Source organism: Saccostrea echinata, unplaced genomic scaffold (assembly GCF_033153115.1).
Source record: "Saccostrea echinata isolate AGI-Se365-2 ecotype Australia unplaced genomic scaffold, CSIRO_AGI_Sech_v1 ptg000025l, whole genome shotgun sequence".
In the NCBI taxonomy this organism is placed as follows: Eukaryota; Metazoa; Mollusca; class Bivalvia; order Ostreida; family Ostreidae; genus Saccostrea; species Saccostrea echinata.
This window is the reverse complement of record NW_026889774.1, coordinates 10950213-10976060: the sequence shown is the minus strand read 5'-3', so window position 1 is coordinate 10976060 and position 25848 is coordinate 10950213. Positions and strand designations below refer to the sequence as shown.

The window sequence follows — 25848 nt, the reverse complement described above, 5'->3', positions numbered from 1 at the left end:
CTTTGAGTACAAACATTTTTTTTTAAATTTTACCTCTTGTCCTTGACCTTTGAGTTTCAGTTACTTTTTAAAAAAGTTTAACCTTGCCCTTAACTTTTGAACCGTTTGTACATTGTAATAGGTCTTCCATATTTCATATGTATATTCCTGTGATAAGACCTTTCTTAGGATACCAACATTTTGACCTCTTTACCTTTGCGATTCACCTACTTTTAACAAAAATTTAACTTTGACCATGAGCTGTCATACTGTGATATAAATGTTTCATAAATACATCTTTTGTAAAGAAATACAGATATTGCATATGGTACATGTGTAGAGAACAAATAATGGAGTTAATCTTGTTTTTCTTAGCATGAGAGTAGAATCAATTGATTTCACAGCAAAATTCACATGGAATTCTTTAATGCATGTATTTTTAAAACTTAACTTACAATTCTCAGTAAAATAATATCAATTTGATTTGCTACTTTGTTGTCCTTGGTAACAAAATAAACCTTAATTATAAAACAGGAATTCAATGCATATGTGATTAATAATAGACGATTCTGCTTTCACCATCTAAATAACAAATTCACATATTCTAGTTTTATCTTGTTTTATTTCATTAACAAAATCAACAAATTCATGAAATGATTGTGTGTACATAGTAAAAAAACAGATCCTGCTTTAAACCTGTTCATATGGCTACATACTCATTCATTCACTTCCAACAATAAAATTCTGTCACACGATATCATATCACACTGTCTACCTAAAACTCTATTTTATACATGCAAGGCCAAGTCCAATGCATTCACATCAGGGAAACGGTGTAATGACATTTTTTAATTCAACCAAAATTCTTAGTCAAAGTGAATTTATAAATTTCCACAGGGTGAAAAAAATCACTTGACAAAACTCTACATCCAGACATTTTTCATGTATATCTGGCAAGTTAAATGGTATTTTAATCCACCTACATGTACAGTTTGTAATTCTGTTTAATATCACAGACTCTTTTATTCATTCATCAGTATGCAAACTGTCCAATACAAATGTAAAATTTCCTTCATATGGTACTTCTGCACTTTGAAATTATTACTAAATAGTATCATCAGGTGATTTTCCTTGTTAAGATCTATTGAAAACAACTGCCAAGACAGCAACATGAAAGCTTCCCAATTCCTTCTCCTCATCATACAGACAATGCCCAAATTTCCAATTGTACGTATATGTTATAAAGAAAGTAAACACATACTTCAGAAATAAATGTCTTTGCAGTGATTAATGTGTAGATTTTCTTAGATTTAGGGATATAAAGTATACCTCTTTTGCAGTCTACCCTAACTTTTCTTAATTACAGATTACATCATGCATATATTTAAATCTTGACAATGAAATACTGTAGATCATTTTATTTTCGCGACACCTTATTTTCGCGAGATAGTTATTTGGTATTTATGAGCGAGACAAAATTTTCACGAGCTCACTCTTTGTTGTATATAATCTTTAACAATACAAATATACGCGAGAATAAAATTTTCGCGAGCAGACAGACTCGCGTAATTACACGAAAATAAAGTTCTCGCGAATAAAAAGTGATTTACAGTACACATGTACCTGTAGAGCAGTGCTTCATTCAAATCCACTTCTTTTATTTATAATACAGTTTCTGCATGGGACATGTGTAAGCTCGAAAAGCCATATACATATTTATCTGAATCATCTTTATGATCAACATCACAACAATCACTAATGCACGAACATGTATTTCAATTAACACCACGTCATAAGAATTAAACAAAATCTTCTGCACAGTTTTTAAGCACCTTCAACACTAGTAATCTCTAAATTGAAATGAAATACATTTTGTACATGCAGATGGTACTGAGAAATTATTGCATTAAGACTTGAAGGGCAAGTTTCATCTAAATAAAAATTGATACAATTTATATAGTTCAAGAATATGCAAATCATTACAACCCACTTAAAGTACTGAAAGTTAACAGAGCACTTGTTTACAAAGCAAACTTAAAGAAAAAAAACTTATTTTGAAATAGAAATGTACTTGTACATATGGATTTACATTTATATGCCGATTGTTGGAGATAATGAACAATGTATGTACATGTATGTATTGTATTTTGTAGCTTTACGATACACACTGCAGACACACAAGGGAATATTTCTGGGAGTACAGCAATAAATACATGAATAAATATATGCACCTAAGAAACAGAAGAGCTCTTTTTGCCTTTGCTTGAATGCTTGTCACTAAATGTTTGTGATGGTCCTTTTGTGTCCCCACCCTCCTCCTCTGGTGATTTTTCTATATTTAGAGCTTTCAGGATCTTGTTTACCAGAGTATTATCCACTGCTTGGGGTCCTGTAAATTAAACAAAATAATTCTGTAAACAAAAATTTTACGACATTTTTAAATTTGCTATTGAATCATTGTCATGGAATTTTGTGTATTTCATTATGAAGTTTAGTTTATGGGTAAAACCAAATTTTTCAAAGGAAATATTGTCAATTTCGCTAGTACTATTTGTCTAGTACTTTTAAATAACAAATGAAAAAGATATACATATCTGCTTCTAAGAGTGAACTGAAGAAGTTTTAAGATTTTGATGAAGAACCAAAGTGTGGCTACAAATGTACAGTGTGTGTCAAAAGTCTATTCATCATTGATGCAGACTGACCTCTAAATAATGTAAATAAATTAAAATCCTAGGTGGCATCTTCATCATCCAAATATTCTCCTTTTTATTTTACCCAGAATGCCTTCATCATCCTCATCATCATTATTAACAGAGCCACTAGTTGGTCTTTCTGAATTTTGAGTCTTTCCCTCTGAAACAGAATCAGAGGCAAAATGTTTCAATTTTCTTTCTAGCAGTACACAGACTCATTACTTGCTGATGATGAAAATTCCACTAGGGTTCTTAACACAAATCTATTCCCTTTTTACTCCATTACTTGAACTTGTTTCTTTAATCCAAAGGGAATTCAAAGAAACACCCTTGGAAAGAAACTCTTTTTTTATAACACAAATGAAAAATTAAATAATCTAAAGAAATAATGGAACAGGGTAGTTTTGGGGGAGATTTGTTTTTAGTCTGTCTCCTACCTTTCTTAGTATTCACTATTCCCTCCACAGTACCATTAACTTCTTTGTCTAGTTCTGCATAAGCTGTGATTATAGCCCTCTGTTCTTGTGTCAGAGATCTAAATATGGTATGAAAGCATTTATCCTTTATTATATGCATAGCATACTAACAACTCATTTTTTTCTTTATTGTGTACATGATACTTCATGTATTTTAATAGACTGTAAAATACTGTTTTAAATTTATTTTTCAAAATTTTTTTTACTTACTTTGGAATTTTAATCTTGAAATGAACATAATGGTCACCATAACCATAACTATTGACCCTGGTAATCCCTTTCCCAGAAATGCGTATCCTGTCATGGGACTGAGTGCCAGCTGGAATCTGAAATTTTGTGAAATAAAAATCTCTTCACAGCTTTAGTACAATTACAGTCTAGACTTTCACTAGACAGTGACAAACTTGGACTTATAACTCCTCGATTCAGGTTATAATAATCTTATGAACATGAATGTATTCCACAAATTACAGCTTAAGTTGTTTCCACTGAAATCCAGTGAAACTAAAACAACTATCCTGTTCCATGGATGCAAAATTGAATCATACAGAAACTGACTGAGATTCAACCTCTTTATTTAGTTACTTGGACTCAAGAAAACCACCAACAAATCCTGAATAACCTTGCCCTTACCTTGAGGTGTATTTCTTCATACACTCCAGGTATCCTCACCGTCCCTCCCAGGACTGCTTGTGAAAGACTAATGGACACGTCTGAATGGACGTCAGCTCCTTCTCGACGGAACTGATTACTCTTGGCAACCTGAAATGACAATCAAGACCTTGAACCTCCTATAAAATATCACAAACAGTTCTTAAAAAGTATGTAAAATACTTCCCACAAATTACGTCTAATTCTTACAGATTTTGTGACCTAAGAGATGCAGTAAAACAGAATATGTAGTTTTATACCAAATCTTCCAAAACGTTGCATGATTTACATTGTAAATAAGCATTTCTGATAAGCTTTGATTTCCAGTTTTGACTCGCTCTCTGAACAAAATCCAACAAATTATGCAATTAAGTTTCTACTATTTCTGAATGATAAAGTCCTGCCCAGACAAGAATATTACACTGTTCACCTTGTCAGGGTTATGAAATACCCACTGATGATTAGCAATCTTAATGCAAGCATGAACTTCTCCATTTATCTTTTTTAATAGCAATGTTTTGGTAATGTTATGAAGGGGAATGGCTGGATACACAGCCAGAGTGATTCCTATTCACCCAACAAATTTTATTTGCAGAGTATAAAAATTTCCCACATACAGTATATTTTTGATTATTGATAGTCTAGATTTCTCTCATCCAAAATACCAATACCCAGTAATATTGGTATTTATCCGGGATAATGAATTTATTCCCTATGTAACTAAATAAATTCTCAGTAAACCCAAGTTCAATCAATGGTGTTTCAAACTATTGAAAAATTTTACTACATGCTACAATGCATCGTGACGTCATGTTATTTGTTTTTTGTGATAGAAAAACTACGTATTGTGATGTCACGTTATTTACCCCTGGCTCAAGCCGGTATACGGAAATTTATACCCGGTTTGCTAACCCATCAAATCTTGTGTTACTAGCTAGATAGGAAATAAATATGTTTAACTCTACAGTAGATGTGTACCACAAAATAGCAGTAAGAATACTTTTTATTACTCACCTGTAACGTAACAAATAATTCCTGTTTTCCCACCTTCATTCTCAGTGTCTGACCATGCTCCACACCTGTGAAGTAAAATTAAACGTGTATCACAAATGTATACAGTATTTCTGTTAATGCAATTAATTAAGCATCACCTATAAATGTTAGTAAGGAATGTCTAACAGTAACTAATTTTATTCAGTTTGAAAGATGCTTATGTTTTTTTTTGTATAAGCAAATGTACTGGGGCATTATTGTTTTATCTTTTGACATTTCAAAGATCATTCATATCCTTTACACAGAGCACTCAGTTTGTGAGGTAGGAACTAGATTTGCACAAAGGGGCAAAAAATATACATCATACAGTCTGATCACTTTTGGGCATCAACAGTGCAAAGCCCTTACAATTCAACCTCAGAACCCTTTGAAAACAAGCAATATTTTTCCACAGCTTATGTTAAAATTGGTATCATTTCAGAGCAATTTGACATTTTTGATTTTCATCTTCATCTAAAAAAAAATTTAACTAGAACTGTCCAAAAGGGACAAATACCCCCCACTGGGTTTTTCAGAGAAGGTACCAAATCACTAATGTTTTCTAGATGTGAGAGGTGTTCACAATTTGCTTAAACATTTAGAGTGAAAATTTAATTACTCATTATATTTTTTTTAATGAATGAAACTAAGGTGCAGCCTAATAAAACATCAATACTAATAATTACAGTGTTTTTTATTACATTGAAAAAATAGTTTGCAACTATCTGTCATCTTTGTGAGACATGACACTCTGCAAATTGATTGTTGAAAAAAAAATTATCATAATTAACTATACAAAATCAAATTGATCTTAATACCTTTATATCACACTCATTTTAAAAATAAAAGGCTGGTTCCAGTAACTATGTATTTTGACAGACATAAATTACAATTAAGAGACTTAGACAACAGAGATCTTCATTTCTTTCTGCCCAATTCCCAGGAGATATAGATAATACCTGCTTGATCAGAGATGCCCTAACAGCTTCCCACACTGAACTCATTAATTAATCTTTAACTGGATGCATGTCCACTCATTACTCCCAAGGGACAAATGGATTTACACTATCTGCTATGTAATGTAAAAACTGTTTTTAATACTTTGTGATTTTTTTTTTTAGTTCTAATGAGTTGTTTTAAGCTGTAGTTCACATTTTTGTACATATGTTCTAGATTCTATGTCTCAAACCTTAGACATGAACCTGAAATGACTAAGTCAATAAAAATTAAAAAAAAACTGTAAAATGCAGAAAAATTATCAAATAATGTTGAAAATACCAGGTGCACATCTTCATATGGTAAATAATAAGTGTACAAATTTTCATACAAATCTATGCAATAGTCTCTGGGAACAGATCTGGACAAAACCACATAATAAAAATGAAAAAAAAAAACACCTGTAAAATGCAAAAAAATTATCCAATCATGATGAAAATATCAGGTGCACACTTTCATATGGCGAATAATAAGTGTACAAATTTTCAGACAAATCCTTGCAACAGTTTGCAAGAAATGGTCTGGACAAAATCTCGTCTACAGACAGACGGACAGACAGACAGACGGACAAGCTGATTCCAATATAGCCCCCCCTAAACTTCGTTTGCGGGGGGGATAATGATACCCAAAGTTTATTTTCAATAGACTAAGTCTGGAAGTAGATTTACCACAATCTTCATCAAATATCTCATCAGTGTATCTGGACTAACCTGCTGGGACAGGGATGTTGACAGTTTTGGGCATTACAACAGAGCCTTTTCCATTACACTCTGTACATTTATGTTTGATGATCTTCCTTCTGCCCTGACACTTTCTACAGGTGGAACGCATCATAAAGGGACCAGTGTTTACAGTTTCCTAAAATTGAGAGAGAGAAAAAAATCGAACAGAAAATATATTTAAAATATGTAGGATACTTTTTTGGTGTGAAAGCAAGATTTACAACAGGTTCATGTACAAAATAAGTCAAGGATGAATCAAGATATAAAAAGAAGAATGGACAAGCATTCTTGCTTATTTCAATGGAATGAAAATGTTCCTATATCAAATCAAAGTAGCAGTCTTCAAATCAAAACAGAGGAAAGGTTGCATCTCCCTTAATAGCCACACAAATCCTCCACATTCTTATAACTTTAATGATTATAATTTTAAATATATTACCAGTCCGGATCCATTACACTGGGGACAAGTTTCTGCTGACGTCCCAGGCTCTGCCCTTCTGCCCATACATTTTGGACATTCGTCGACGACATTCATTTTCATCTGTTTGTTGATGCCTCTGGCTGCCTCCTCAAAAGACAAGTCCAGGTACACCTGTAATTTAACAAGAAATCTGCATATAATATCCAGTTACATCTGTATTTGAATGGGAAATCTTATTTAAAGGGATACCTGCAATTTAAATGGACATCTGCTTAAGAAATCTGGAAAAGTTAAATTATCCATATTTGTCATTTTCACCACAAAGCATAAGAAAACAATTTTATTCATTTTTAAATTTGATCCATGACACTTTTTTCTTCTTTAGTAACTATATGCTAAACAATCCCTTCTTAAAGTTTGCATTGTTTAAAATAAAAGGATGAGAACAAAACAGGCCAGAGAACAATAAGAAATAAAAGTATGTGCTCTTGCAGTTTTCTTTTTTTCTTCAAAACCAAATTTCAAATCAAAAAAAAAAAAAAAAAAATACTTTTGACAGTGAATACCATGTGTGTCTAAATAGCCTTTTCTATATTTAAGACCTGAGTCTTGGAACCTTGAAAAACAAACCTCAGATGCCTGTCCAAATCCAAACTGTGAGCTTTCATAATCTTCACTCTCACCAAAGTTTCTAAAGTTGAAATTATCTCCAAAAATATTTCTAAACAACTCCTCTGGATCCACAGTAGTTCTAAAACCTGATCAACAAAGCATTGCTATCTAAATATTGTTTACAGAGAGAGAATCTATAGTGTTCAAAGGAATAAAGATATCTTACTCAGATATGAAGAAAACATCTTTTATAATAAAAGTCCTATACCTCCTTGACCTCCATAAGCTCCCCCAAAGCCTTGGAATCCAGGGCCACCACCAGCTGACTGGGGACCAGCTTGTCCAAATGTGTCATACTGTTTTCTTTTTGAATCATCACTCAACACCTAATACAAAAGGAAATATATGTATTATCTGTCTTACTACTTTCTTCAAAATTCTTCTTATTCAAGATTAGGATATTTTATGTGATCAAGTAGCCACAGTTAGGAGAGAGCTATATATGGACTCTGGACCATGGCTTGACACACTGTTGTCCCTGTGTTACAACTTTTACTTTAGGTACTTTTAACCTCAAATGGCACCCTTACTTTTAACCTATTTATATTTTTAATAACATACCTCATAGGCTTCTGCCACCTCTTGAAATTTCTTTGCAGCCTCTTTGTTGTCTTTGTTAACATCTGGATGATATTTCTTGGCCAGCTGAAATCATATTTCACAAATGCTTACTATATGGTTAAAGGTGTGCTTCTATTATAAGAATGCCTAATTTGAAACATTCCTATTAAAAGATGACCACTTTCAATATACACTTTGCCTAGTCTTTACAAGGGCAAATTAGCCTTTTCTTAATTTAAATTGTGGCTGAGTTTATTGCCTTATGTGTAGTCTACACTGAAGTCAATATGAATACATACTTAAAAAAAGAACAGCTATGTCAAATGCTACTCATTATTTAACCTTGTAATAAGCCTTCTTGATTTCCTTCTGATCAGCAGTCTTAGGTATTCCTAATATCTTGTAGTAGTCTTCTTTGAAGTTCAATGTGGAGGTGTGAAATGGTTTTCTTTCAAGAAATGCAATCCTATGTGGGCTCACTGCAGCAGAACCATTTAAATAACTAATGTTACATGAGTTTATACACTGTACAATACTTCAGATACCTGTGGTTTCAATTAATATTTTCTAGAAAGTAGCTATGTGCACATAGACAGTTCCAAGTGTCATCATGCTAGATGAATTTGAAGAAAGAAAAGAGGTTGAGAAAAGTTTTTCCTATTTATCAATTTACTTTTAGGGTAGAAGGCACATGTATGCAAGCTTAAAATGGTTTGATGTGATTAATTTGGTTATTAAAATTGTATTTTCAAAAATCATACTGGAACTGATAGCTCACATTTGCTACAAGGAAACTCATTGGGACATACTCTGACTGTGGTAAAGGCCTGTCTGAGACACAATTAATTTATCAACATATAACCCATCTATCATCTAGAATATTCTAGATGAAAATTATGAACGATACTTGACTGGACTAAAATATTCAATGAAAAATGTAATTTTACTGTGTTAGAGCATTTGATTTCTGCTTCTCTCTACATGAATCAAATTGTCATATCAAAACCAATGTAAAATCAATGTCCTTGGCAGAGTTTAAAGATTATGTAACCTGTTATGCATTCCTATTATCATTATTCAATTGAGATAATGAAGATTTTAACTATATTAACAAATATCATATATTTTCTTTCGATTTTTTTTTTCAAAAAGACTTCAAATGACATGTTCAAACTGCATGGATATATTAAATTCATGTGACGCAATAAACATGATAACACCACTACGGCCACTGGTTCAATTTTTCAATACATTCTCACCTCTGGGTTTATCCTGAGACTGATGCAATTTAGAGAAAGTCGAAGAAGCACAAACTGAAAGGGTGCCAACATTTTCAACCGAAATGTTGAGAAGCAAGCTATTGTTCTCAGACAAACCGAGTTTTTTCAAGGGCCACCTACGGCATGCCTGTCTGAGGGTCGCCATGCTGTTTCAATGTCACACAAATGGGATGAAAATCTCACTTCCGAAAACCATTGACTAAAAATGGTTTGAAATTCTTATTTATTTTTACTTAAATTAAATTTCCAATTATGCAACTTTAAAATATAAAGTGTAGATTGTATGACTTTTTCAGTATTAATTTGATGAATTTAGTAAAATCCGAATGTCTCTTCGGTTCTCTACAAGATACAATAAAATATAAAACCCAACCCGGAAACAAAAGTTGAGGAAACAGGAACAGCGAAAGAGGGGATTCTGATATTACTTAGTACTTAGCTAGAATTTACAAGATCAGAGTTGTGAAAAATGATATTATAATCTCAGTTACAATATATTTCAATCAATAAGGTAATTACCTTTGATCCAAGCGTCAAAGTTGCGAAGAAACACACTGCATCGTACCCGCCCACTTACTCGAATTTCCTCGAAGATAGTTTATGAAAGCATCTCGTTTCGACAGATTTTCTTTATTTCAGATAAAATTGTCATCTCAGGTAGCAGGATGGCCTGGCGATTTAAGGCTTCAAAGTATAAAAATGCTGCCCCAAGGGTAGTTAAAAAAGAGGTATTTTTTAAATTGAAGTATATTTTGATACGGGCCAGGGTATATGTGTGTAGTATGTGGAAAGAAGGAATGAATGAACATTCTTTTAACATTCATAAATACATATATAATTAAAATCATATGGCTGGACCGGGAATCGAACCTGGGACTTCTGCATTACTAGTCAGATCCTATAACCACTGAGCTACCAGGCCGGTATCCACAGTCCAGCCTAAATTACTTCATGCACAATTATTATTAAAATCATAGCTCTATGTCTGATTGATGTATAAAAACACCCCCTCCCCCCAAAAAATGCCAAACACCCACAGCTTGATGTACAGCAACAATAAAGATGAAATGTTCAAATAAACCCACAAAATATATATACACTAATAAATGTACTTCTTTTTTTCTATAGTATTGACAAGTTATTGAAATTGAATAAAATTGAAAATATATACCAAATTTTCTCATTCTACATCATACCTTTTATCCAGGAATGGATTGGGGATATTTCCGCAGGTAATCTTATGCAGTGCTGTGGTAACCACATTAAAGCTGGGTGCATCTATATGACATTTAATGTTGATTCATCAGGCAAGTTTGTTTGATATTCAGTAACATCAATGTAATAGAATAAAACTAAACAAATTTGTATTAAATTTTTGTGTTCTTTAAAACAAAACAACAAAAATAATTGGCACTTGTGATTTTGGAATTGTAAATTTATTACAGTTTTGAATTTCTGATTTTTTGTTTGTTTGTTTATTTATGGAGATCGAGTAATCTTTTTTAAAATTTAATTTTCAGGGGGAGGTAACCTGGGCTTGTTGCCTGTAAGTAGCACAGGAAGGCTTGTGAATGGTTTACCGTTGTTGCCAGCTCATGGTGGTCAGTTAACTTACTGCATGAGAGCAAAGTCAAGTGATGAAAGCAGCTTAAAAAATGTCAATATATTTAAAGATTTCAGAATGATTAATACGAAGAGTTTTAGACCTGTATGTTTCATTACCAGTACATACAAAGCATGTCAACATTTCCGTGGTTTAAAAAAGTAAAAGCATGTTTTAGAGATAGAAATTTTTTCATTGCAATTTTGGATTTGGAGTTTATTGTGAAAATGAAAGTTACAGAAATAGGAATAATATATATTTTTAGAGGTGTTGTTTTGCATTTGTTTTTATTTATGCATGAATTTCCATGTGGTTTTGCATAATTTTAACACATTTTATCCATGTTTTCATGCAGAATCAAGCATTAGTTTTAAAGTGATATCAGGGTTTTTGTCATTTCTGAACGGATTTATATTTTCAGATTTTGTGACAGACTTTGAGTTTTCTCCCTTTGATGATTATCTCTTGGCCACAGGATCGTCTGATAACTCAGTGAGTTTTATTCCCTAGAAGTGGTAAAAAATAAGAGACTGTAATTAAAAAAAAAATAAATTGAAAATAATTAATTGAATAGAAATTTTTACCTTTTGTTGATTCTAAATTGAGAAAAATTTGTCTTATAGGGTTTGCATTTTATAAACACATACTTATTGCCCAGTAATTGATTACTGCAAGTTTAAAACGTTTTTGTAAAAAATTAATGAAGTCACAATTAAGCTATGGTATGGGAGTATGGGAAAGGATGTGTATTACTGTATAAATTATTTCTCTCTGAAGGTTAAGGTATGGCTATTGCCAGAGGAATCCAAACTTGATGAGTTGTCTACCTTGAACCCTGTGGTGGTTGTGCCGAAACTGAATCATAAGATAGAGAACATCACTTGGAACCCAGTAGCAGAGGCTGTGTTGACTTTCACCAGTCATGACTGCGTCTCTCTGTATGATGTCACAAATCAGGAGGAAAAAATTTGTATGTTAACATATCCTTACTAAGAAGAATTATGTGAGAGAGAGAGAGAGAATTCTTCAAAACTTTGAGAAGGAATCTTTAATTAGTCACAAAAAAATCAAAAGCCGTACTAAAAGAAGTCAAAACATGATGCAAGAAAGGCTTTAAAAACTCCATAAATAATATAGGCAGAAACATGAGAACCCTTTAGAAATAATTTTATTTTTAAAAATTGAAGTGTTATGCTGAGTAGTAAATACAGTTGAACTTCGGTATCTCGAACATGGATATCTCAAATACCATGGATATGTTGAAGTGATTGGAAAGTCCTAACCACGCATTTCTTAAGTATTTTACCCTCGGATATGTCGAAGTTTTTTCTCGGTCCTATTGAGATTGAGAAGTTTGACTGTACTTGTATATTCACAGCAATCTCTGATCACAAGGACCAGATACAGAGCATTAGCTGGCGAGGAAATGGACAGGTGTTTGTGACGTCATGCAAAGATAAGCTCCTCAGAATAATTGACCCAAGGGCCAGTTCTGTTGTACAGGTATATTTCCTAATTAATATAATGCACAAGTGCCTCGTATTAGCAAAACAACTTTGTTCAGTTTAAACATAGCAAACTGGTTTCTAGGGCAATTACAGCAATAATTTCTCAGTATATATGTATATAGTGCATATATCATGTCATTGAGTATATGTAAAATGTATGTACATGTACAGTATATGATCAAATGCTTTCAGTACTGATTTAGTGTTGAGTGGTTATTAGTATTGAATATCTATGATTTTTAATTGTATTGAAAAAAAATTGTATGTAAAATTGTATGTAAAAAAAGATATGTGAAATTCTTGAAAGATGTTATATAAAAATGTAAATAATACATGTATGTTTTCTACTTTTATTTTTTTTTTCCTGCAGGAAACTCAGGGTCATGATAATATAAGAGATTCACGTGCTCTGTGGTTGGGTGATAAAGACATGATATGTACAACTGGTTTTAGCAGGGTAAGATTTGTAACAAAGTGTTTCATAGTTTACATGTTAGATTTTAGCTTATCTGAGCCAAAAGTTCAAGTGAACATTACCATTCAAATTTTGCTGATTGGTATAAGTACACCATATGTACCGTACAGTGTATGTTTGGCATAGTTTTTTTTACATTAATTACACATGTACTACCTACTTTTTGAGAACCCCTGGGCATTTTTTAAATCAAATTTAGGCACATAGTAAACTCCAGTAACAGGAACTTTATTTCTGAGTTTCTGTATTGGGGACCAAATTTGAAGATAGTTACATAGTACACAGAAACATTAAACTGTAATTAGCTGATCCTATTCTTGTTTTAAATCAATGTCCCTGTTGTTCTTTTTTGTAGTCCAGAGAGAGGGAGGTCAAGTTGTGGGACCTCAGAAATTTCTCCTCTTCAGTCTCCACACTGGGCATTGATTCTTCTACTGGGTTTGTATCCATACATAGTACAGCATACAATGTTTTCTCTCTGTTTTGATTAGTTAACTATTTTGGTAAGATAGTTACATTGTAGATTACATCTACTATCTTTCAATTTTGAGTGAATTTTTTACTTTCAGAACATTGATTCCATTATATGATGCTGATACTGGTATGGTCTTCTTATCTGGAAAGGTAAAGAAAAAAGTCAGAAACTAAGGAACAAGCTACATGTTACATATGAATCATTTATTTATTTTGGCAAGGCAAAGGCATTAAGTTAATTTACGATATATAATTTTGCATATTGTCCACAATGTAAGAAATAAGCATTACATCTGTTATCATTGTCAACAAATTCCTTTTTCATGAATGAAATATTATTTTAAATACAGTATCTGAAGCAGTGTTGCTAATTGTAGCTTTTTACCACATATACATGTATTTTGCTTGCTGGGAAGGAATATATTAATTTTCCCTCTCAATTTCTTTCAATTATTGTTATAACTGGGCACGACAATTGAATCATAGTTTGTGTTATTCGTTGAATTCGTGTTATTTGTAGGGTGACAGTAATGTTAGATATTATGAAATATCAGAAAAAAATTCGTCCCTCACGGAAAGTAAGTTACACATTCTACTTCATTTACATGTGTGTACAGAAATAGTAAAGCCATTATGTAAGTCAAGTCACTTGAAGCTTAAAATTACAACAAGGCCTTTTTGTAAGAATTAATTGTATTGAAAAAAACTCAGTGTTTTATAAATTTGTTACCAATTAGTCTTTGATATTTAAGACAATGTGACCAGGACAGAGCAAGTGAAGGGTATTGGCATGGTGCCAAAGAGGGCGTTAAATGTCATGGAAGGGGAGGTTAATCGGTTACTGATACTGACCAAACAGGCTGTTATTCCAGTGCCCTACATTGTACCCAGAAAGGTAGGAATTCTATAGTGAGGCAAGGAATTGAAAGGAATAGGAAATGGGGTTAATGTCAACCCAGAAGTGAAAAATTAGTGTTGGAAGAAGATAGGGAGAAAATGTAATGGGGAAAAATGAAATTTTTATGTCCATATTTCACTATACCTAATTGATACATGTATTTCATTAGTTTGAAGTTCTGAATGACAAAATATGCTTTAGTAATAAGCAGCTCTTACCTTTATTTGTATTTGGTGTACTAGTAAGCATGTTGTACTGTAAATTGATGAAGAAAAGTTGTACCATTGTACTTGAATTGTTCTTTTTTTTTTTTTTTGCAGAATTATCTGGAATTCCATGATGACATATTTCCTGACACTCTTTCTGATGAGCCTGGTTTGAATGCAAGTGAATGGTTCTCTGGTGCCAATGGACAGGTATAGAATTTTAAAACACAATGTAATCACCATGAAATTATTATACTTTTATGTCTCGATCCATTTCACCTGATGTTTGGAGTACACAAAGAATTTTAAGATTTTAAAAATCTTTTTAACAGAGGAAATTAGTAAGTTTGAATCCACAAAGAAAGGCAGCTGTAGGGAGTAGGAGGGGACTAGGATTACAGCCTAGTCCTATAAAGGAAGGAGTAGGAGGAGCTAGTGTAAATAGAACCAACCAATCAGGGGGGAGTACCAAAGTGTCAAACCCAAGTCACCAGGTAACTTACAGTTATAATAACTAAGGTAGACTAAAATTTTAGTGAGGTTCAGTTGAGATATTTTGACTGATCTTTTAATGAATAAAGACAATAAATCGAATACCATATTTGTTGACCATTTTCTCGGTACTTTGGAAATTTTGTGATTGTTTTGAAAATTGTACAAAAACATATACAGTATAAATGCTACAGTACATAATGCTAAGCACTATAAGAGATAATGAAAATTTATTTGAGGCATTTTAATTATATGTATTATAATGCAGGGGAAAAAAAACTGAGACCCATAAAAATTAGAAAAACGAGAATCTTTACAGACAGAAACTCCAAAGAAAAGTCCTACACAGGCAGACAACATTCCAAAGACAAGTACTCAAGAACAGAGTCCCGTACACAATCTCACAGATGAAGAAAAAGCAGCAGACGTCATAGGTGATGACATCACAGATGAGGACAAAGTGGAAGCAGAACACAGGGAGGATGTACAGAAAAAAGTCTCAGCCAAAATTTTCTCAGGTGAGAGAAGAAAATTGCATGATGTCATGAATTCTTGTTATACTTGCAACAATTCAGATAAATGTATTTCACAACTACCTCTTCCTTTCAATTTTTTTCTACCCTTTCTTTCTTATCAATGCAAATTGATCAAAAAACTGCAAAGACAATTTCAAGGAGAACTTGAGAAGTGAAACATTTTAAAATTTCATTTATCCTTGTAGATCATATTTCTTCCTTTAGCAAATCTCACTTTACCCACTGGTAGGAAGAAACCTACCAAACCAAATAAAAATCTCTTCCTAGTAGTATGATGAAATCTAAAACAGTAAGAACATCACAGACTTTTTAATCTGTTATCAGGTGTGAGACAATCCAAATTCAAACACCTGAAATGTAAGACCCTCCACCGCAGTACGCATATCGAGAACATCAGGAAGCTGGACAGGACCGTCCCAGGGGAAAGTAATTTCTTTGTCGCCAACAAAGCTCGGTGTGTTGTCCCAATCGAGGGCTCAGGGGGACTCCTTTCGGTTTTTGAGGTAAAATTTTTTTGGGAATGATAATTGTTTAAAGTTTTGTGAAAAGAAGCCCCCAAAACATTTGCTAACAAGACTGAATACTTTACATGTGTTTTTTTCCACTAAGAGTAAACTGAAATACATGTATATGTAATGATGAAAATAAGATTCATTATCATATTTTTGATATATTTTCCTTCAGAATTTATTGGTTTATAAGTATGTGAAGGTTCATAAATCCTTTGCTCACTCATATAAAATGTTGTTTTAATGCTTATGATTTTCCAAAAGAAATGTATTTTACATGTATAAGTAAAATATAACAGTTATAGCATAGCTTGTGGGGCAAAATTAAAGACATTTCAACTCGACAAATTTATAAAGGAATGATAGACATTTATGTCATTAAGAGTTATCTCTCTTATCAGAGTATCAATGAACCTTAAATGAAATTTAATGTTCATTGTTTATTTGTGCTTTATTGAGTCACTTAGAAATAAGGATGACCTATAAACATGTATCTATAGCTGAATAGTCCCGGGAAGCTCCCAGACACAGGCATACCAGTCCTAGAGCACCATACTAAGGTTACAGATTATGCCTGGGATCCTTTCAATGACAACAGACTTGTTGTAGGTGAGAAGTCTCAATCTTTACTTCTTCAGATTAATACATGTGCATTTATTATTATGAATGTCTTTATATGGACTTTGAAGAAAGTTGGTGATACACTGTAAATAGTCCAAATGAAATTGACCCTCTCAATTGCTCTCTTTTTTTGTTGCGTTGAAAAACTGAGAGCTAATGAAAAGGCAAACTTTAATCAGACTGGCAAGATATATGAAATAAAAGGTAAGGGACTGAGTTATGGCAAGATTTGAGGCCTGTTCAACAGAACGAACATTGGAGAGTGCTCACGAACATTTCTGTTTGAAAAATAAGGAATTTTGGTGAGCGCACACAAATGTTCACTCTGTTGAACAGGCCTCAGGATATTGAAATATAAACAGTTAAGCTTGTTCCTCAGTCTTTATGGAATAGCACCATGTTAGTTAATGTATCTTCCCTGAAACACCAACATGTTCATCAATGTAAGAATATAAATCTTTGAAGTACAACCTTATCTTAAAAAAAAAAATAATGAAAATCTGGTCAATTTTTCTAAGCCTGTGATGATGCCAAGATCTGGATATGGGAGATTCCTAAGAATGGATTGACAGAGACCCTCACAACCCCTAAAGGAACTCTGCTGGGACATATGGAGAAGATTTATTTTGTGGTCTTTCATCCCCTGGCCAGAGACATTATTGTTACATCTGCGTATGATTTCACTGTGAGGATCTGGGACTTGTCTGAAATGAAGGAGGTCATTCAGCTGATGGAACATCCAGATCAGGTGCAAAATTTCTTCTTTTAAAATATTAAATAGAATTTGGATTTTAATGACAGCACAAATTAAAAAAAAAATAATATTGCCTTAAAAGAATGGTTAATTACTACTGATCTTTAGAATATAAAAAGTTACGGTTTGGGTCTATTTCCTTTGATGTTATTGACATTTCAATACATGTATGTCAATATGTCAAGTATATCTACAATGTACATGTATATGTATGGATATATAAATTTATCACTCAAAAAAGCTTAAAAATTAACACCAGAGCTATTGTTTATACTGTGGTTAAAATGAGGTTCAAGGGATATAACTCATGGATTCAATCTTTAAGGTTTTCTGTGCAGCGTGGAGCCCAGATGGAAAATATTTGTGTACAGTTTGCAAAGATGGAAGAATTAGAATATTTAATCCTAGGAAATCCCCAAATCCAATCATGGTAAGAAATGAGTTGATTAACAATTTCCTCTGAAATCTTTTTTGTTTTGACCAGAAACTGTGTCAAAAGTAGCAAAAGTGAAAGACACTTGAGGGGATTTTAACAAATACAAATCAATGAGTTATTTGTGTGCATTTCAGGAAGGGTCAGGACCAGATGGGCCTCGAGGGGCCAGAGCAGTATTTGTATTAGAAGGAAACTACTTGTTTGTCAGTGGATTTGACAAGTAGGTGTACAAGTACCATGATTTGTTTTTCTAATTTAACCTCATCTCCTATCTCTCTCCAACTCATTCCAAAGAAATGAAATTTGAATTTTATGTTCTAGAAGTAATCATTTTGAACAAAATTAAAAATTGCACATAAGGAATATTCAAGTTTAATTGAGCATATCTCTCATATTCCAAATCACAATACAATACAATCACAAAATTAACAAAGAAATACTCTTTAAATATGAGCAATAACTTCAATCGTTGAAAAGTCGTCAATCAAAAACCACCTGATACAAAAAATCTGAGTGCAATGGGAACATTTCTTTTTTTTTTCACTCAGACAAAGTAGGCGGATGATATTCCTGTATGACACTGGTGACCTGAGCCAGCCTCTTTATGAAGACTCAATAGACGAGTCCCCAGCAATCCTCATACCATACTATGATGAAGATAGCAATACTGTGTTTCTTTCTGGAAGGGTAAGTCACAGGAATTAGCAAGAAATTAAGTCATAGGAATTGGCAGGAGATTAAGTCACAGGAATTAGCAGGAGATTAAGTATATGAAACTAACATGGAAGAAATACCAGGTGATTAAGTCACAGGAATTAGCAGGAGGTTAAAGTTACATAATGAGTCTAAATCATGTGTTTCTTTTAAGACAATTGTATCACAAAACAAAAGGTTTGTGTGAAATATGAATATAACAAAGTTATGAAAACTCAACTGCACTGTATAGCAAAAAAAGAACTGCAAAATGTGAGTGCTGGAAAAACAAATGTTGTATCTATGCGTAATTTTTATCGTCAATGTCAACAATGTCAAGGTCAGGCGTCCTTTATTTTTAGCGTGAAAATTGTAAGCAACATTGAATTGGAGCAAGCAAAAGTGAGGAATAAATTCTGATCATCTTTTTTTTTTTGGAGATTGTATCAAAATTCTTGGTCATCCGACATTTATATCTATGGAATTGACACCATGGTAAATTCTTCAATTCTTCAGCGCATGCATACAATAAAGAGGAAACAATGAAGCAATATTTTTGTGTTGGGTTATACAAAGATTTTTTTTACTTTTATTTTTCTCCATAAAAGTAGATTTTTAGGTTCTGAAACCTGTATTTTCTGAAACTTATATCTTCAAGAACTGAACAGAATTTGCATGTGTCATGCAGAAATTCTATTTTTGTAAATTTTCCCGTTTTTCCGTCACGGTGTCTCTTTAAGTCACAGGAATTAGCAGGAGGATTTTTTTTAACTATATGTACTTTATCAAAAGGTGGGAGAGGAATGGGGCAACCAGACTTTCAATGAATATCTTCAAACTAAATTAATAGTAAAAATTTATGTTCAGGAAAAAAAGGAGTGGCTTTAACTTTTTCAGAACTAATTGTATCAATTTGGAAGTTCTAAATCTATTTTTAGTTCAATGTAGAAAAAAATAAATTCTTTGTTCAACTGGAAGGTCATGTTCAGGTAAACATTACATTGTTGGATCTCAGCCAATCAGAGAGCTAGGAATTATTAAATGAAATATATTTTAAATAAAAGAACAGTGTTTATAATTTTTTCTCAAAAAGTTTTTAACAGTGTTAAAACTTTTCATTCTGAATGTTTCAGGGGAATGGACAGTTATATGCATATGAAGTTGCAGCAGAGGAACCATATTTATTCCCCTTGGCTACAACTAAGTTTCCAACTGCAAGCCAGGCATTTGCCTTCCTTCCGAAATATCTGTGTGACGTAAAAAATGTAGAATTTGCCAAAGCTTACAGATTAACCCAGACTACAGTAGAACCTGTGTCTTTCACTGTCCCTAGAGTGAGGGTGGGTATAATTACTTCAAACAGTAGAAATACGAGGGTTGTTAGAAAAGTTCGCGGACAACTTCTATTGTGAGCGCGCTATTTGCATGAAATCAGTAAAACTCTGCAGGTAAAAACTATACATATTTTCCAATTTATATGCAAAAATTTGGTGTTTTCCGATGATCTTTAAACAATACACAGTGAAATTATTAAGATAAAATATGCTTCACGGAGCATGTTACTTTTTCTCACTTTTACATTTCATAGACATAATTTTGAAATTAAAAATTGCACTGTTGTAGTGCATTAATGTTTATGATATTTCACCTATCGCTAAAATATTTATGAAACATCATTTGGTGAAATTTTGAATTAAATTGGAGGAGTTATGACTGTTTTATCACTAATTATAGATGATCAATGCGTAAAAACAAAGCCAAAAATGGTAACGTCACTGAATGTCTTGGAGCACCAAGCTATTAAAAAATTATGTGTGCAGACAGGAAAATGCCCGAAAGAGACTTAAATGTTTCTAGATGCTGCTGGGGATGGCTTACACGTATCTAGTACCAAAGTGTTCATGTTGTAACAACTTTGTAAGAATGGAAGGATGGGCATTTTTGATTATAATCCTCCGCGATACCCCAATATCCTGCTCATCGCATGGACGTTGCGCCTATGGATTTTGCATTGTTTCTCATATCTGATCATTGAACTGCGTAGACATTGTTTTAAAGATTTCACTAATATCCGATAAGCCACAAAAGACATAAAAAATATGTAACATGTCTTGATATACGTATTCAATTTTTAAGTCAGAAAAAGACATGAAAAGTCTACAGAAATGAAGGATATTTAGAACTGTGAAAAAGCTTCACAGGTCTGGAATCAGGTTGTCGTGTCATCTAACGTCATAAAACGTCAAGTGATTGCTCCGTGAATCCTATGGCCGCGCAGTAAAAATCAACGTATGTTTTCAAAATTTTAGTAAATGGACCTGATTTTTTACATACTAATAAACAAAAGATAAGAATTTAATTAGACAAACGTCATTCTTTAAAGTTTACAACATATTTCCCGTAAATCAACGTGTCCGCGAACTTTTCTAACAACCCTCGTACATGAATGAGATACCATAATTTTATTGACTGCATTCTTGGACAAAATATTCTTTTTTACAACCCAAGGACCAAACTAATGTCATCTGAGGTCATAGGCCAGAAAAACAACAATGTATAAAGGGCCAACCAAAAAAAGTTGAAAAAAAGGTCAACAAAAATTTACTATTTATACTCTGAATTTATTTGGATGTATGTTGGTTTACATCAATAAACTTTCTAAGTTTGAACTTAGAGTTTGTCATTCAGCCTCGTGCAGATAAATTGTGGTATATTTTTTACACAGTTGCATTAATTATTTGTGATGGTTTTGATGTGGAACCCCTCGAGTAATGCAACAGATAAAAGGCAAATATTGTGCCTTTATATTGACCTTATTTTGGCTATTAGAGTATTGAAATTTGATTTATCCAAAGCAGAAAAGGGTTTCAGAGCAAAACACTGAAATCACTTAAAAATTGGTGCAAAAATTACTTGTTGACATATGACTGAAGTTCTATCTTGCCAAAAAACCATAATAAAAATGAATTTTTATCACAGATACAGTACATGTATTTTTGTGGCTCTCCTCATAATCTTTAACAATTTTTTTTTCAGTTGGAGTTTTTCCAAGATGACCTTTTCCCAGATACTAGGGTGACCTGGGAACCAACAATGACCCATAAGGAATGGCTGGCAGGGAGTAATCAACAACCCAGAACCATAAGTCTGAAGCCCAAAGACATGACACCATGTAAGCGGAACTATTTACTTGAAATGAACCATTATTTCCAACTTCTTTTATTGCCAATTGTAAAATTGTCTGTGGTTGAACTTTTAGGTTTTTTAAGCAATACATTTTTATGCCCCCGTATTGAAGATTCGGGGGTATATAGTTTTTGTCCTGTCCGTCCGTCTGTCTGTCTGTTTGTCCGCAAAAACTTTAACCTTGCCCATAATTTTTGATTGGTTGGAGCTATGACTTTCATATTTCACATGTATATTCCTTGTGACAAGACCTTTCTTTGGGTACCATCATATTTGACCTTTTGACCTTGACCTTGGAGTTTGACCCACTTTTGCAAAATTTTATGAGACTTTAACCTTGGCCAGAACTTTTGAATGGTTGGTGCTAGGGCTTTCATACTTTACATGTGTATTCCTTGTGACAAGACCTTTCTTTGGATACCAACCACTTTGACCTTTTGACCTTGACCTAGGAGTTTGACCTACTTTTGAAAAACTTTAACCTTGGCCATAACTTTTGAATGGTTGGTGCTAGGGCTTTCATACTTCACCTATGTAATTCTTGTGACAAAACCTTTCTTTGGATACCAAGCACTTTGACCCTTTGACCTTGACCTAGGAGTTTGACCTACTTTTGAAAAACTTTTACCTTGGCCATAACCTTTGAATGATTGGTGCTAGGGATTTCATACTTCACATATGTAATCCTTGTGACAATCTTTTGGATACCAACAACTTTGACCCTTTGACCTTTGAGTTTAACCTACTTTTGAAAATCTTTAATCTTTGCGATACCTTTTAAACATTTGGTGCTACAGCTTTCATACTTCACATGTGCATTCCTTGGGAAGACTTTCCTTTGGATACCAACATTTTGGCATTGACCTTGACCTTGGAGTTTGACCTCCTTTTAAAAACTTTAACCTTGGCCATAACATTTGAACGTTTGGTTCTAGGGCTTTCACATTTCATGAACATGTGTATCACTTTTGACAAGACCTTCCCTTGAAGCCCTTTTGACCTTGACGTTTTACTTACTTTTAAAAACTTTAACCTTCGCCATAACTTTTGAACAGTTGGACCTAGGGCTTTCAAATTTCACAGGTATATTCCTCGAGACAAGACCTTTCTTTGGGTACCAACATTTTTAATCTCTTGACCTGGATTTTGACTTGCATTTGAGGAACTTTAACCTTCGCCATAAGTTGCTATACGGGGGCATCAGTGTTTCACAAAAACATTTTGTCAATAATTGGTTTGCATTTATAAATATTTTGAACCTGATTAATCCAAAATTTTGCTGATATTTTTTTTAAAATGAATACTGATTACAGAACCATAATAGTTGTGGAGGATTCCTTTTTATTCATAATCAATTTATTTCATGCAAAATTGGGAAGAGGTGTCAAAATAATTTTCTTAAAAAAAAAACAAAAAACATAAAATAATGTACATCCTGTTTCAGTGAGCTTGGCACCAAAAGAAACACACAAAGTGAAGAAGTTTGACAGCTACAATCCAGAGACATATAAAACAGATGAACAAAAGAAGGAAGAGGTATGTCTACATCATTTGTTAATAATTTTGAATTAAAAATTGATAATGAATATAATTTTACATAATTTATGTTGGTTGATACATACACTTTATGTAAATTGTAATATTTGTCTACAATATAAACTAAGCAATATGTGTGAAACACTTATTCAACATTTACTTAAATATTTTAGCAGTATGTTTAGCTTTTTTTTTTTTCAAACATATGTTTGTCATATTTCTGAAATACATGTTGAACATACATGTGTATATATCAAATTGAACATATTCAAAATATACTGAAATATTCAGATATGATACACATAACTTTTTATGATAAACATGTTTGAAATATACATTGAATACATGGTAATACATATATTGCTTTTGTTTAGCTTTGAAACATATCATGAACATATGTTGCATTTTATCTGTGCAGTGGAAGAGATTAGAAAATCAATGGCATGAATTTCAATATAGTATGCTCCATTAAAACAATTTTTAGTCCCCCCTCCCCCCTTCTGCACTAGATTGTTAAGATAATTGTTTTTTTGATTACTTCAGTTAAGATGTAGTTGATATTCTTTTTTTCATACTATGATAACTACCTCTATATATTTTTAGTTGCTGAGTGCTATGACTAACAAGCTGAGTAAACAAGAGGACCCTCTCCCCCAGGACTTGGCAGAAGGTGTGGATGAAGATGAATGGGTAAGTCAGCCATATCTTTTCCCCTTCAAATTATATTGAAAGGTTGATACATGTATGATGTCCTTGCAAATCAGGCCATATAAAAACTCTGAAAATATGCAAAATCAATATTATACAATTCAATATTAGCAACTGCAGAAAAATATTAATTTTGCTTTCTAAGACAGCAGTTTATATTTGATGAAAATTTTGTGAGTTTGCTTGTTTTCATTTAAACAAATATTTACCTTTGCTGTGTTTTTCTACAAAGCCAACTGTGAAATTGATTTGAAAGCCATTTTTGTGTATACTCGTGTAGAAATCTACACGGAGAAACTTGCATTAAAGTGACGTCACAATGAGCCTTCAGAGACATTAATAAAAATATGACAATATAGGGCAGCGAGAAATTCAAACATTGAGTAAATTTTTGGTGCATTTAAACATGTAAAATATAAATATAAGGAATGTTTTTAAGTGTAGTTTGAATTATTGATGTGTAAATCACACAGACTTGCATGTAGGCATATTTCATGAAGCGCTAGCGCACTTCATGAAATATGCGTACGTGACAAGTCTGTGTGATTTACACACCAATAACTCACACAAAACTTAAAAACATTCCTTATATAAATACTGAGGGGTCATTGTAATTTAAGAAGGGGGGAGGGGGTGTCAGGTTTGTGGGCAATCAAAATTTTACTTCATGGGGACATAATTTTGTGGGTAACTTGTATATGCAGAAAAAACAATGAACTGATATATTGACAGAGAAATTGTTCATGTGGATGTAAATTTGTGGGTAAGAGTGACCCCAAAATCCATAAACTTTGGTGCCATAAGTACAATGATGATTCCAAAGTATGGTATTGGACTTGAATTAGTTTGACAACCAGGTGTAAATAAAATCTACTGTTTCTGACAAACAATTCAGCGATGTGAATTAAATGTGTCAAATGCAATCAGAAATATTTACACATATCAACCCAGATTTGTTTTTATGGAAAATGGGTAAAGTTTGGGGGCAAAAGACAGTGTATATAATTAGTACACAATTAGAAATTAGAACATCTTTCTATTTTTTTCAGGATGATTGAAGATATAATGCTGTGAAAAGACTGTGCAATCTTAAGGGAGATTCTTAAAAAATGTATTAATCATTCATAGTATTAACCACTAATATTTACATTCCATAAGTCATAGTACAGTACATGTATTAAGAAAGACTTTCTGGAATATTTATTTTGTGCCAAAGCATGTCTGTATTAAAAACTTGTATATGGTAATTCAATGTCTGTAGGAAAGAATTAATAAATTAAACACTGTCATGCTTTTTATTTAATATTAAATGATATCAAAGTGTACTTGAGTTCCTGATTTGAATTGAATACTCAGTTTTAGGGGAGGATCCATGATTTGCAATTGGAAAAGGTTAATACATAAGTAGGAGAAAAAAAAATGAATTAGTTCCATGTTGATATGGAACAAATTTTAATGTTTATTACATGGTTTCAGAGAGTCACAGGCTTTGTGAAACATATAAAACTATCAAATGTAGAAACAAACTCAGGATTTTTTATGAGGCCAGTCAAGTTTTGAATGTTTGTTTTTGTTTTTTGTGCTGGGGGGGGGGGGGGGGTTGGGTTATAGTGGTTTGGATTGTTGTGCTGCATACGAATCAAAGGTAGTGAAGATTTTAGGGATGGGGGTAGGTCCATGGGGAGTGGGGGTTTAAGTATTGAAATGAGGCTGAATAGTGAACTTAT

At 32.8% G+C, this 25848-nt stretch overlaps 2 protein-coding genes across 3 annotated transcripts; one reads left to right on the top strand and one right to left on the bottom strand.

Annotated features, from left to right (window-relative positions):
• Positions 1 to 581: 581 nt before the first annotated feature.
• LOC133191978 (protein tumorous imaginal discs, mitochondrial-like) lies at positions 582 to 9663 on the bottom strand. Of its 2 annotated transcripts, XM_061327779.1 has the most exons (13): positions 9466 to 9663; positions 8549 to 8685; positions 8207 to 8290; positions 7854 to 7971; positions 7604 to 7731; positions 6992 to 7144; positions 6541 to 6688; positions 4817 to 4881; positions 3785 to 3913; positions 3362 to 3477; positions 3113 to 3210; positions 2685 to 2835; positions 2231 to 2368 (listed from the first exon to the last, which is right to left on the bottom strand). In XM_061327779.1, exons 1-12 carry the CDS (start codon positions 9629 to 9631, stop codon positions 2729 to 2731), a joined length of 1449 nt encoding a protein of 482 aa, XP_061183763.1. In that variant the 5' UTR covers positions 9632 to 9663; the 3' UTR covers positions 2231 to 2368; positions 2685 to 2728. The 2 variants fall into 2 exon arrangements, with proteins under 2 accessions (XP_061183762.1, XP_061183763.1); XM_061327778.1 differs by lacking the exon at positions 2685 to 2835 and having other exon boundaries at positions 582 to 2368; positions 9466 to 9662.
• A 262-nt stretch (positions 9664 to 9925) lies between these two features.
• LOC133191977 (coronin-7-like) lies at positions 9926 to 25443 on the top strand. Its single transcript, XM_061327777.1, has 26 exons — positions 9926 to 9997; positions 10126 to 10214; positions 10694 to 10793; positions 11007 to 11087; positions 11511 to 11581; positions 11867 to 12059; positions 12468 to 12592; positions 12968 to 13054; positions 13428 to 13510; positions 13642 to 13696; positions 14067 to 14124; positions 14299 to 14441; positions 14765 to 14860; positions 14983 to 15144; positions 15462 to 15660; positions 16003 to 16181; positions 16688 to 16796; positions 17327 to 17556; positions 17888 to 17992; positions 18133 to 18218; positions 18547 to 18685; positions 19825 to 20031; positions 21728 to 21863; positions 23322 to 23413; positions 24017 to 24103; positions 25171 to 25443. The coding sequence occupies exons 2-26, from the start codon at positions 10152 to 10154 to the stop codon at positions 25177 to 25179; spliced, it is 2895 nt and encodes a 964-aa protein (XP_061183761.1). The 5' UTR covers positions 9926 to 9997; positions 10126 to 10151; the 3' UTR covers positions 25180 to 25443.
• The last annotated feature ends 405 nt before the right edge of the window (positions 25444 to 25848 follow it).